Source organism: Panthera tigris, chromosome A3 (genome assembly GCF_018350195.1).
Source record: "Panthera tigris isolate Pti1 chromosome A3, P.tigris_Pti1_mat1.1, whole genome shotgun sequence".
NCBI classification, from domain to species: domain Eukaryota; kingdom Metazoa; phylum Chordata; class Mammalia; order Carnivora; family Felidae; genus Panthera; species Panthera tigris.
In genome coordinates this window covers 88,237,294-88,251,926 of record NC_056662.1, presented here as the reverse complement: position 1 = coordinate 88,251,926, position 14,633 = coordinate 88,237,294, and the positions used below count along the sequence as shown (strand labels likewise).

General features: G+C 38.5%; 1 protein-coding gene across 10 annotated transcripts in view; it reads left to right on the top strand.

Moving 5' to 3' along the window:
• Positions 1 to 14,633, top strand: part of EXOC6B (exocyst complex component 6B) — a 605,784-nt gene that overhangs the window by 469,108 nt on the left and 122,043 nt on the right. The window contains exon 22 of one of the 10 annotated variants that reach the window (XM_042981712.1): positions 591 to 1,148. The exons of the other annotated variants lie outside the window; for them this stretch is intronic. Coding sequence (XP_042837646.1) covers positions 591 to 641 — 51 coding nt within the window. The 3' untranslated portion in view covers positions 642 to 1,148. Of the gene's footprint in view, positions 1 to 590; positions 1,149 to 14,633 lie in introns of those variants that run through there. 10 annotated transcript variants of the gene reach the window in all.

The following is a 14,633-nucleotide window of genomic DNA, read 5'->3' as shown; positions in this document are numbered from 1 at the left end:
AACCTCCTCAGACAGATTTAATTGTTCCCCCTTTGGGTCTCTGACATTTTGTATGTCCCTTCATTACTAATTCTCTTATAATTACTTGTTTAATCATCTCCCTTCTCCATTAGATTCTGTGTTCACCAAGGGCAGGAACCCTGTTTTATTTATCCTTGATTTCCCCCTCCCCCAGGGGGTAACATAGTCCTATTACATATAATGCTTTCGTAACTGCTTGCTGAATGCATTGACCTAATATTGTTTGTGGCATTTCTGAAGTAAATGGAATTAGATGGAGTTTCTGAATAATATTTATCCTCAAACTCCCTTAAATAAATAGTACTCATCATTTTTCTCCCACCATGTGCTCTTAATTTTCACTTTAATCTCATTAAATGAAGTGCAGGAGTCACAGCCCTGGGGAAGGCAGGACTCGATACGGGGAAAGGATAGGCTCACTGGTAATCTCCCGTACCTAGTGCGTGAGGTCTTCTCTAGTGAGAACCGTGAGGAAAGGCTACCTAGGAAGAGCATTGTGCAGCTAGATGCTTCGTGCCAGGAAGGAAAATAGCTCCTCACCTGATAAATTATTCTTACTGCTTCAACAGGAGATGACTTCTCAGATGAAACACTTGATCATATTCTTCCAACGCTGGTGAGCACCCGTGTCAGGTGTCAGGTGTTGCCTTTCTATTTCTATTCCCAAATGGGGGCCATTTTCTCAATGAAAATCCATCCTTGGAGTTCATCCAGAATTTCAGCCTTGTTGTATCCCTCTGAGACATATGTGGCCTACTAGTGGAGCTCCAAAATTAGGCCAGAATGTCAATTCAAACTCTGAAACCATTTCAAGATATTGAAATCTTTCTAGGATTGACATCCAGAGCAGTTTACAAGTAACTCCTGGTGAGAAAGTGAGGAAGGTTGAATGAAAGTGATTAAAGTGTTCAACATGTAACATGGCCTCATTCTTCATGCCAGAAATATGCTTATCTTCATCATGGATGATAATAAAAAACTCTTAATGTGTTGTATTTTATTATAGCTTAAAATGTTCTAATTTCAAATTTATTACAATGCTATGCTAATAAAAACAGGATTGCACTGGTATAAAAACAGGCACATAGATCAATGGAACAGAATAGAGAGCCCAGAAATAAGCCCCTGCATATATGGCCAATTAATTTACAACAAAGGAGCCAAGAATATACAATGGGGAAAGTATCTTTAATTAATAATGTTGGGAAAGCTGGACAGCTACATGCACAAGGGTAAAACTGGACCACTGTCTTACACCATACACAAATATTAACTCAAAATGGACTAAAGACTTGAACATAAGACCTGAAACCGTAAAACACCTAGAAGAAAACATAGTTGAGTGAACTTTGACATCAGTTTTTGCAATGATTTTTTTAATTCATCACCAAAAGCAAAGGCAATTAAAACAAAAATAAACAAGTAGGAATACCTCAAGCTACAAAGCTTCTGCACAGCAGAGGAAACCTTCAACAAAGTGATAAGGTAACCTACTGAATGGGAGAAAATATTTGCAAATTATATACCCAGTAAGGGGTTAATATCCAAAATTTATAAAGAATTTATACAACTCTATAGCAATAAAATCCCCAAACCAATTTAAAAATGGGCAGAGGAAGGGTGCCTACGTGGCTCAGTTGGTTGAGTGTCCAACTCTTGATTTTGGCTCAGGTCATGATCCCAGGGTCATGGGATCAAAGCCTGCATCGGGCTCTGCACTGAGTGTGGAGCCTGCTTAAGATTCTATCTCTCTCTCTCCTTCTGCCACTCGTGCACTCTCTCTCTCTCTCTCTCTCTCTCTCTCTCTCTCTCTTTCTCTAAAATAGAAAAATAAAAAAAAAATAAAAGAAATACTTTTTAAAAAATGGGCAAAGGATCTGGATGGACATTTTTCCAAAGAAGACATACAGATGGCTAACGGATACACAAAAAGATACTCAACATCACTAATCAGGGAAATGGAAATCAAAACCACAGTGAGATATCACCTCATACCTTTTAGAATGGCTGTTATCAAAAAGACAAGAAATACCAAGTGTTGTCAAGGATGTAGAAAAAAGGGAACCCTCATTTCCTGTTGGAATATAAATTGGTGCAGCCAGTATGGAAAGCAGTATGGAAGTTCCTCAAAAAAAATTTAAAACATAACTACCATAGGATTCAGCAATTCTACTTCTGGGTGTTTGTCCAAAGAAAACAAAAGCACTAACTCAAAAAGATATCTGCACCCCCGTGTTCACTGCAGCATTATTTACAATAACCAAGATATGGAAACAATCTAAATATCTACTGACGGATGGAATGAGTAAAGAAGAACATTTTTCAGCCATTAGAAAGAATGAAATCTTACTATTTGTAACAACATGGATGGACCTTGAAAGCATTATGCTATGTAAAATAAGTCAGACAAAGACAAACACTGTATGATCTCCCTTATATGTGGAATCTAAAACAAGCAAATGACAATAAACCACAAGCTCATAGAAAGAGAGAACAGATTGGTGATTGCCACAGGCTGAGGGTGGAGGGAGTGGGTGAAATGCAGGAAGAGGAGTCAAAAGGTACAAAATTCCAGTTATAAAATAAATAAATCATAGGGATGTAGTGTACATAATAAGAAAAAAATTCTGTAACTATGTTTGGTGGTGATGTTACCTAGACTTATTGTGGTGATCATTTTGTAATATATACAAATATTTTATCATTATGTTGTACACCTGAAACTAATATAATGTACATCAATGATACCTTAATTTAAGCCTTCTAAAACTAAGTCCCTGATGTCCTCATCCCCCTCCCCTCCATGAACATCTGTTCTTTCTTCAGTCCTCCATATCTCAATGAAGAGCAATTCTGATCTTCTAGAAATAGAAACCTGGGAGTTATCCTTTACTCCTTTCTTTCTCTCATATCCCACACCCAGTCTCAGCAAGCTGTGTTTTCTCTCCCTTCAAAATATATCCAGAAACCAACCATTTATAACTATCATTTCACCCTTCCGGACTCAAGTAACAGCTATTTCTCACTGTCTTCTGGCAATAGTTTCTTCATTGTTCTCCACGATTGTGCCTTTGCTCCTCTACAGACCATTCTCAATATGGCAGCAGCATGAAACAGTTAAAGCAAAAGTCAGATCATGTCACTTCTCTGTCTAAAACCTCACAGTGGTTTCCCATTTCATTCTAAGTAAAAGCCAAAGTGCTTTCAGTGACCTACAAGGTCCTATAGAATCTTTGCTCACACATATCCCTTAACTCTCTAACCTCCTCTCGTACTGCTTTTCTTCTCACTCTGCTAGCATCTATATTCTTTCTCAAACGTGGTACACTCCCATATCAAGGCCTGTGTACCTGATATTGTCTCTTCCTAGAAGGCTCTTTTGCAGATATTTATATTGCTTACTCCTTTATCTTCCTCAGGTCTTTATTCAAGTCATCTCAAGTTCACCTTCTCATGGAGACCTTTGCTATTTAAGATTGTTGCTTTTCTCTCCCACTGCCTCTGCAACCCCACCACCCAGTCAAAAACCAGAGTAAAACTCTCTATTCCCTGCCTTATTTTTCTCTAACAAATTTATCATCTGGTATATTTTATACCTTACATATCTTGTTTAATCTGTTTTCTGTCCACTAGAAAATGATTCACGCAATCGTGGATTTTGCCTGTTTTGTGAGTGGTTTTTTGTTTAATTTTTTAAAACTTATTTATTTATTTATTTAGAGAGAGACAGAGAGAGTGAGCAGGGGGAGGAGCAGAGAGAGGGAGAGAGAATCCCAAGAAGCCTCCACACTGTCAGTGAAGAGCCTGATGTGTGGCTCGAACTCACGAACCACGAGATCATGACACAAGCCAAAACCAAGAGTCGTACCTTAACCGACTGAGTCACCCAGGCATCCCTGTTTTGTGAATGGTTTTATTTTTAGTGTTAGAGCAATTCCTAGCACATGGTAGCCTTTCATTAAAGGGAAAAAGTTTAATCTCTATATGTTTGCCTTAGTTTTAAGTACCCAGAGGTTAATAGCCTTTTAGATATGAATTGTTCTGCAGAGTAACTGATGTACCATTAAAAGTAGAGATTTCAGAGAGTTTTTGATCCGTGGCTTAAAAATTGTGTTGTACATATTGGATATAAAGTGTATACCTTTCAACAAGATAGAGAAAGGATATTTCCTAAAAATATTCTTGGGTGTAGGTATCCTTCTAACATAGATTGATGGAGACTTGCTGATAAATGTCCCTTCCTAAAAACATGTCATCCAGGATGATGATGTTGATGGTAGTGATGTTGATGGGATTAAGTATGGAGACGAAAACTGTGAGCCAGTTGGGAAAGTCTGATCACAAGTTGCAGTAAAACTTAAGGCAACCCAACTTACCAAGAAATGCAGAAGTCACTTGAAAATGGTCAAAGTAACCCAACAGAGCAGTTGGGGAGGAATGTTTTGGTAAACTGAAAATTGACTCCTGATTGGAAAAGTGTGTTGTGACTTTTACAGAAGATTTTTAATGTTATATATGAATGGACTCACCTCTTTTCTTCCAGGAGAGTCAGTAGGGTATGATGATATACGGAAAGTTGGGGAAATCAAGGGATACCAGGTGATATGATAATGTGATAACCTGGGATGCTGAGTTCAGTAAACAAGAAGAGAGAGGCAGGAGAAGTCTTCCCTGCAACTGTGAGAGTTTAAGTACGGTATCTTGGATTAAAAAAACAAAGATACTAAAACTGTATAATCTAAAATTAGAGTCTACAAATTCAGTAGCCCATCCTGAGAAGTGGCGGAGAAATCTGAACTAAGATATCCAGGGCTAATTAGGCACCTTTTGTTGCTTTCCTTGTGCCCTTCTCCTTCATCCCCTTTCTTGGTGTGGGCATCAGGCCCACAGAAACCCAGAGAACGGAGAATGATCTGTGGAGTATAGAGCCTGCTGAAATCTCCCTCTGCTTTTACAGAGGGCAGCTGGCAACTGTGCACTATCCTTAAGTAGCAAATTGTCTGGAGAGGGATCATAGGACTTAATCTCTAAATCTGCAACTGGCTAATTGCATAGATGCTAGGGTTGGAAGGCTTAGATGGGCCAAACTGACTCCTTGAAATGTGGATTTTTTTTTTCTTTTTTAACTTCCCAGTCTGGAACAGCATAAGCTAGTTGTGGTTTTATGTTAGTCGTATCCTGTAATGTGCTGAGCGGCATAGGCTTCAGAGATTTCTTTATTGTGGCTCCTGCTTTTTATGAGTTTATGGTAATAGAACTAAAAACGTCTTGGCAAAAAGTCAGATGTGGCAGAGGTGAAGCCATTAACCTTTTTTTCCTACTTCATCTTTCCCATTTTCCCCCCCAGAATCCAGTAGTAATTATAAATATGCACATACTTCTAAAATCTCTTATGCACATACTGCATTTTGAGTTGTGTACTGTCTTAACCATCTTTTAGGTGCACGGACCTTTGGGAGAGAAGTAGAGCTCATTGCTTTTCAGGAGCCAACCCCTATTACTATTGAAGAGATCTTCTTAGGGCTCAGAGATGATAGAACAGAGTTTCCGGTAGAGCTGAGCCTAAAATTGCTTACAGTGGCAAAGATTGGCATTGTTTCACCCACATTTTTGTCCTCCTCTTGAGGCCCCAGAATAGAGTGCCTGACAGATTAGAATCCAATTTGGGGACTAATAGTAGAGCCACCTCCTGTTCACTACCCCAAGATGGAGAACGTTGAGGGGAAGTCAGAATATATGTGATGATGCCAGAAACTAGGTTATCCTGGGAAAGTCTCTTCCTTACATTTTAATTTCTCCCGTGTAAAATGAAAAAATTAGGTTAGATAATATTCATGTTCCCTTTGATGTCTTATGTTCTGTGATTGTGGATCATCTTTACTGGCTTTAGACTGGCCCTTTTTCAAGATGGTTTCTTCCTTAATTTCTTATAGGTACTTGCTTAGAATCCCTTTATTTCAGTTTTAGAAGATAACATTTATTTAATAGGAAGAGTTTTAGCTTTCCTATCACTGATGATCCTCAGTTTATAACACAGGATCTACCCAATTCCTTTAGTTAAATTAATATTTATCAATCCACATGTCTATGTCTCATAGAATTTATTTGACTCTGTTGGAAAAAAACAATATTGATGTCAGGACTCTCCCTGCTTGCTTTCTTTTCTTGAAAACCTGAGGTAAGGATCTTGCTTATCCCCGTGGAACTGCCATCTAGCTATTACAGCTTTCCACAGCTACCTTGCTTTAGGGAGTTCTAGCAATGATCTATTATTCTATTGCCTAGAGCAAGATGTTCCTGGAAAAGAAGTCTCTGAATGTTCAGCCAATTTAGCAATTCATTGGCTGAGTGTTCTGAGGTATTTCAGGATATTATGTGCAAAATTGACATTTGTGTGGTCACTGCCCAAGTAGAAGCACCATGAAAGATGACTGGATTAGGAGGATGTAAAAGACTAGGCAAAAGAGTTTTGAGAAAATTATTTCCAGGTTAAAAAGAGGAAATCAGTAAGTCATGAACAGGCAAAACTTCACATAAGCATCTTCAAGATCAGTGTCCCTTTGGAACTACCTCTTTGATTGCTTCTTCTCAGGCTCTTTTTTTCCGGGGGAAGATGGGGAGGTGAGGAGAGGTTCTTTTTTTCTATCCATTTCTTAATATCGTACTTCAAGGTTCCCTCAGTTCTGTGAGTCCTCTGTTCTTCCTACTCTCCATATTCTGCCCAGCTCAGGAAAGAAAAATGTGTGTGTGTGTGTGAGAGAGAGAATAATGCCCTGCTCTCCCAGAGATGGCCACGTCTTAATCCCTGGCACCTGTGACTAATGCTACCTGTAGGACAAAAGAGACTTCACAAATAGGATGTTGAGGACTTTGAGAGGAGGAGATAATCCTGGATTATCTGGGTAAATGCAGTCTAATCTCATGAGTCCTTAAAAGCAGAAGAGGGAGGCAGAAGAGTGGATCAGAGAGATGAGATGGAAGAAAAAGTGTGAGATGAGAGATGAGATTCAAAGTGTGAGAGGGGTTTGACCTACCTCGCTGGTTTTGAAGCTAGAAGGAGGCCATGAGCCAAAGAGTATGGGTGGCCTCTAGAGGCTAGGAATGACCCTCAGCTGACAGCCAGCAAACAAATGGGGATCTCAGTCCTGTGCCCGCAAGAAACTGAATTGTCAACAACCTACATGAACACAGAAACGAATCCTCCCCTAGAGCCTCCAGAAAGGAATGCAACCCTCCCAACACCTTGATTTTAGCCGGGTGGGGGGAGACCATGGTGTACTTCTGCTTTACAGAACTGTGAGACGATAAATGTGTGTTGCTTAAGTCACTAAATTTGTGGTGATTTGTAATGGACGCAATAGAAAACTAACACAACGTACATTACGTGTTTTGTTGCCAAAGCCAAAAACTTTGCATATGCTATTCAATAATACATTGCAGTAGAGGGAAAAAAAGAGTGTGATCTGTATGTTTAGACAAAGCTGAGTTTGAATCTTGCCTCTATCATATCCTACTGAATGACTTTGAGAAAATAATCTTCTTGAACTTTTTTTTCTTCTAGAAAATAGCTATAATACCGCCTAGCTTGGAGTAGGGGGAAGAATGAGATGGCACATGTAAAGTGCCTGGCTTACTATACAATTGAATATATGATAGTGATTACTATTGTAAAAATTAAAGCCAACACTGATATATTTTAGCTGTCAAAAGAAGCACCATACTTAGCTACAACATCAAAGAAACTAGCAACAACAGAAAAAAATAGATAAATTGGACTTCCATCACAATTAAGACTTTTTTGTTTCTAAAGACACTATCACGAAAGTGAAAGACAGCGGATCCAATAGGAGGTATTACCTTGGACATAATACAAGGGACTAGTATTCAGAAGAATACTATAAATTTATGTCTCAAAAATAAAAAGACAAATTACCCAGTTTAAAAGTGGGCAACGGATTTAAATAGACATTTCCCCCAAAAGTGTATACAACATCTTCAGAAATGTGAATTAAAACCATAGCGCAATACCACTCTGCATCCACTAGGATGGCTGTAATCAATAAAATGAAAAGAGAACAAACGTTGGTGCAGATGTAGAAAAATTAAAACCTTGCACCTTGCTGGCGGAAATGTAAAGTGGTGCTGCCTCTGTGGAAAACAGTTTGGTGATTCTTCAAACAGTTAAACAGACTATCATATGACCCAGCAATCCCATTTCTGGTACGTACTCAAACGAATTGAAAATAGGGATTCAAACAAAAACCTGTACTTGAATAGTCAAAGAATAACACTATTTACCATAGTCAAAAGGGGAAACAACCCAGATTCCATCAACTAATGAATGGATACACAAAAGGTGCTGTATACGTACAATGGAATATTGTTTGGCCCTAAAAAGGAATGAAGTAATAATACCGGGTACAACATGGATGAACTTTGAAACGACAGTATTCCGATGCAGTAGGCCACAGAGTCTGTAATTCCATGTATCTGAAATATCCAAAGTAAGTGAATTTATAGAGACAGAAAGCAGATTAGTGGTTGTCAGGGACAGGGGAATGAGGAGGGACTGCTTAATGGATGTGGGTTTTCCTTTGAGGTGACGAAAAAGTTCTATTACTAGATAGTAGTAGTTATTGTACAACATTGTGGAGGTACTTGGTACCATTAAATTGTACACTTTAAAATAGTTGAAATGGTAAATTAAGTTTCGCTTTTGATGATCCAGAAATGCTAAGGAGTGGTCAGTGCGTGTGTGTGCGTGGAGGAGGCGGGGTGCCCACACACCTACATGTGCACATGCGGGTGCAGAACTAGGATCAAGGAGTGGAAGAATTTTGGAAGTCTTAGAATAAGTGATATTGTTAAAGATATTGGAATATACATGGGTGCAGATTTTATAGCATGTAGGGAAATGCTCCAAGAATGGGATTTAACTTGGGTACTATCATGACATAGCATCTAGCTGCTTTTATTTAGAAGGTCGGATTAGGGAGTAAACTAGGCAGGAACCAAAAATATTTGTTAGGATGTGTGTTTAGACTAATTTTCCATAAGTCCGTTTTAGTGAGGAGTATGTAAACAGAGATTAACTGGAAGACAAAGTGTCAGAAGAAATGAGAAGTATTTATCGTTAACTTGGCACCAAATGGTGGGAACCGAATGAATCCCCGGTAGTAGCCGGATCATTCTCTCCTCCATCCAAGTTCCCTTTCCTATCTGTTTCTTCTGTGTCTCTTTCCTCCTATAGAAAATTTTGTTGTGTGGCCGTTTGCATCAGTCACAGAAATAGAGAAAAATGAAAGCAGGAAAGCTTCAGGGCAGTTTTGTGTGGCTGTAGAATGTAAACATCACCCCTTGGTCAGAGGGAGTCTTAGTCTGTTAGGGCTGCTATCAAAAAAATACCACAGACTGGATGGCTTAACCAACAAACATTTATTTCTCACAGTTCTGAAGGCTGGGAAGTTCAAAATCAAGGCACTGGAAGATTTGGTGTCTAGTGAGGGCCCACTTCCTGGCTCATTGATGGTCATCTTGCTGTGTCCTCACTTAGCGAAAGGTGTGAGAGAGCTCTCCCGAGTCTGCTTTATAAGGGCATTAATCCCATTCATTAGAGCTCCACCCTCATGACCCAATCACTCCCAACGGCTCCGCTTCCTAATACTATCACATTGAGGATCAGGATTTCAACATGTGAATCTGGGAGGGACGCAATTATTCAGTTCAGAGCATAAGGCTTTCCTTTAATTTTTCATAATTCTGCTTGAGAAGACTTATTTCCTAAGGTTTTTAATTACTCTCTTTTCCATCAGATTTACCATCTTTTAATGTTAGTAGAAGTTATTTTTTGCTTATGATAATAAAAAATTGTTTTCAGTAATTTCCTAATGCATTTATAGCCATCATCTTCATTTATAGAAAACACCTTTCTTTTCCCGCTAATAAAAAGAAGAACTAGATATAAAAATCTATCTGAAGTAGTTTAGATATTGTGAAGAACTGCCTGCCTATTACAATAGAGGAAAGTAATAATGTTGGGATATTAGGAACCTCCCTAGAAATGTACATATATGGAAACTGTCATCAACCGTGAATAAACGAGGTCTCCTCTTGGCCCAGAATACCGACCGATTGTTTTCATTTACTTAAACCCTTAAGTTCCAGCAGCCTAATGAGAGATAGGAAAAAGAAAGCAATAACAGTTACATGCCCTAAGAGCTTTATGTGAATTAACTCACTTAATCCTTCCAACACCTCTGTGAGGTAGACACTACTTTTATTCTCTTTTATAGATGTCCTCTTAGAAGCAGACTCCGTTAGCAAGGTCATTGTACTTTAACGTGTTCCTTGTTACTTACCGCTTCTGCCGCCACTCCATCACTTATTTATTGCATAGTTGTCCCTCTTCCACCTTTCTTAGGACTCTTGGCTTAGGCTCTCAGTATATCTACAGTAAACGAGTGTTGATTTTGGAAATTACTAATGCCATAAAACATGAGAAGCCAAGCCTGAGATGGTTCCAGAAGTGATCCACTATTGTAGAAAGGAGGTAGTGTTTAGGGTTGCTAGTTCTGGTTGGGCATATACAGGAGACACATGCGCATTTCCTTGAGGAAGTAAAAGGTAAAAGCAGAAGATATTTAGGTGTTGTGGTGTTTGTTGAATTTCCCTTCTTTGAGGTCTCTTCACAGGAGACTTTTTCACTTCAGAGTATTTTAAGGACTTTATGCATTCCGGTGTATAAAGCTCTCAAATGAGTCGACTATTTTAACTCAGCAGTTGTGATGAATTTCAACAATGGACTCTGGGAGTCAGGATGACTATGTCTTTATGGTGGAAGATTTTCTCCTGTAGTTTATATTCTATTTTGTAAGCATATATGTTATGTTTTATATAATGTTTTATGTTAAAACATTAAGGAGTATCTGCCAGACACAAACTTTATTGTTATTAACTTTGTATTACTCCTCTAGAGTACATGTTGATATAAATACATTGAACTTAAAAAACAAATTTTTTTTAATGTTTGTTTATTTTTGAGAGAGAGAGACAGAGAGAGAGAGAGAGACAAAGCATGAGCAGGGTGGGGGATTTCAGAGAGAGAGGAAGACACAGTATCTGAAGAAGGCTCCAGGCTCTGAGCTGTCAGCACAGAGCCCGACGCGGGGCTTGAACTCATGAACTGTGAGATCATGTCCTGAGCTGAAGTTGGACACTTAACTGAGCCACCCAGGCACCCCTAAATCCACTGAACTTTTAATTAAGCCCAAGGCACTGTGCCAAACTTTGGGTGGAAACATATAAAAGAACTGATCCTTATCCTTGGCATGTATTCTAATAGGAGAACAGTATATACAGCACCAGGCTCTTGAATTCCTAAGGTAAAGAATGCCTACTTACTTCTGGCCTGAAGAAAAAAACGGGAGTTGGGGGTTGCTCTTGCAGAGTTTTCTACACTTTACCAGAGAGATCAGACATTGAATGAGTAATTTTGAATAAAGTGAGCTGGGTAATGAGGGAGCTTTAACCTAGATGTTAGTGACATTTAAGAGTAGCTCAGTAAAATTTAGCTGGGGGAGGGAGTGGAAGTCCCATGGTGAATGCATGATGACTCCAAAGCAGAAGAGGGTGAGGCATGCATGGCCAGATGTTCCAGAACCATATAGACCAAGTTAGGGTTTTAGACTATATCGTAAAAGTAATGGGAAGCCATTAAAGATTTTAAGAAAAGGATATGATGAGACTTGAGTTTTTAAAAGGTCATTCTAATTGTAATGTGGAGGGATTGAAGGAGGGCTATCACAGACTTGGGAACATAAACTAAGAGGCTCCTTTGTTTATTATGAGAGATAACTTCAATATGGTCCTGATCCTAAAATGTGCACTAAAGTGAGCACCTAAAACATGAAGTGATAATAATCTCATTTATAAACACAGATGCAAATATCTTAAATAGAATTCAACTTTAATAGAATTATATTGAAATTCCTAGCTAGTAATTAGGAAATGTTAACATGTTTTCCCAGAATTGTAGAGATTGAGAGCAAATGGCAACTCACTACCAATTATAAGAGACAGAATTTTTGAACATGCAGGCTTAGATGTAACTGAACAAATTGCCAGTCTTTCTGGAGAAGAGTTTAGCAGTATACAACAAAGATCATAAAGCTAACCACTAAGTTTTTATCTAAAAATACTTTTTTATATTTATAAAATTACCCAAAGGGGCTAAAGGGGAGAAGAGGGGTTAAAACTTAAAGTATTTGTAGCTACTACTTTTGATTAAAAACAAAAACAAAACAAAAAACAGTACAAATATCTAACAGTTGAGAAGAGTTAAACTGTTTGTTGGATGTTAATCATAATGTTCTAATTAAAATCACGTATTTGTGGACCACGTTCATGCATGTAAGGAGCACAATACATACAAAAAGTACAGCAAAGTAGTGGTAAAAAATAGAAGATCAGAGGAACTCCTGGTGGGCTCCGTCAGTAGAGCGTGTGACTCTTGATCTCAGGGTCATTAGTTCAAGCCCCACGTTGGTCATGGAGCCTACTTAAAAAAAATAGAAGAGCAGAAAAATGGCTTATCCATAATGACATCATTATATACAAATGTATTCTTGAGGGTTTTTTTTTAATCTTTATTTATTTTTGAGAGAGAAACAGAGTGTGAACAGCGGAGGGGAAAGGAGAGAGGGAGACACAGAATCTGAAGCAGGCTCCAGGCTCTGAGCTGTAAGCACAGAGCCTGATGCGGAACTCGAACTCATGAACCACGAGAACGTGACCTGAGCCGAAGTCAGACACCCAACCGGCTGAGCCACCCAGACGCCCCTATAAATGTATTTTTGTAATGGCGAAGATAACAATGCAGATGTTATGAAGCATGTGTAGAGTTTGGGGAGTTATTTCAGGTGAAGTCACGTATGACTCAGTTTTATCAACTGTGTAATGAGGATATTGGATTATAAAGGTATATATTTTCATGATACATGAATTAGTTTAAATGGGTAATATATATGAATATATCTTGGGAGCTGCCTTAATCTGGATCAGCCTATTAAGGGTGAAAAGGGTTCCTCCTTTCTTTCATCTCTCCCCAGGGAGAAAAATGTGTTCAGGAGTTTTAGGACTCTGGGACCATGCTGCTTGCTCCCCCTTTTGGAACAGGAGAACAAGACAGGACGGAGGCCCTAGTCATGTGCTATCTAAACTAGAACAGAAGTTCTGAGCCCTGGAATTCTGATCCTTTTATTTCACTGGCTTCTTGGGATAGTTTGAATCAGCTAGTGTTCAGCTATTGAAAAGGCACCTATTTAATTTGGTCTATGGAAATAGTGGCACAGCTGTCCAAGGGCGTATGTACCATGGACTTTGTTACAGTGTTGTTTATAATGACCAGACTTTGGAGCAATTTGCTTAAATTTTTAATTAAATCAAATCTGAATTTGATATGTTTAATCTGATTAAGTAAATCATGATACACGCATGCCATATGGTATGCTGTGGTACGCACCCCAGATGTAATGAGGATTAAGTGAACTGGTATTTATAAAGCACCTAGAATAGTGCCTAGTACATAGTAATCACTGTGCTTTTAAAAAATGATGTATTCAAACCACAGACTATGATGAACTTGTTAAAAAATGACGATGCACATCTGCGTTTATTTACAGTTCAGTTGGTCACAACGTATTGTTGACAGAAAGTAGGTCATAACACATCATCTGTGATATTACTAAAAGAAAGGTCAGGAAGGATATATTAAAAATTATTTTTTAATTAAATTTTCTTAAGAACACAGAGCCAGAAATACAGCCTAATTTTTCTAACATCTGACTTCCCTGACAGTCAGAATTGGGTTGTGTATGACCTTGAGAGGTTTCTTTAATGCTAAGGATTTTCAAGGATTTGCTCAGAGCAACTCTTGGTCCACGTGGCTGTGAAAGTCAAAGTAGATTCTTATGGGCCTTGTTTTTATTTTGATTGAGTAAGAGTGAGGTTTTCGGGCTCAAACTGATTTGGTCCCGCTTACTTGGAAATGAAGGAGCTTTGGGGTTAAAGGACAAGTGGCACTCTGCTGAACTTGCCGTGGGTGGGGGTGTTTAGATATAACTAACAGATCACAAAGTTCCTTTGAGGGAAAACTGTCAGAATCTCTTTCCAACCAGAGTCCTATCTGGGGAGATTAATTCCAGTTATCCCTTATGAGGTTGTGAGGATTAAATAAGTCAACATATGTGTGTATATATATGTTATATATATATATGTATATATATACATACATATACATATATATATACATATATATATATATATACACATATATATATATAATTTATTGTCAAATTGGTTTCCATACAACACCCAGTGCTCATCCTAACAGGTGCCCTCTTCAATGCCCATCACCGACTTTCCCCTCTCCCCCACCCCCCATCAACCCTCAGTCTGTTCTCAGTATTTAAGTGTCTCTTATGGTTTGCCTCCCTCCCTCTCTGTAACTTTTTTTTCCCCCTTCCCCTCCCCCATGGTCTTCTGTTAAGTTTCTCAGGATCCACATATGAGTGAAAACATATGAATAAGTCAATATATTTAAAGCACTTAGAAGA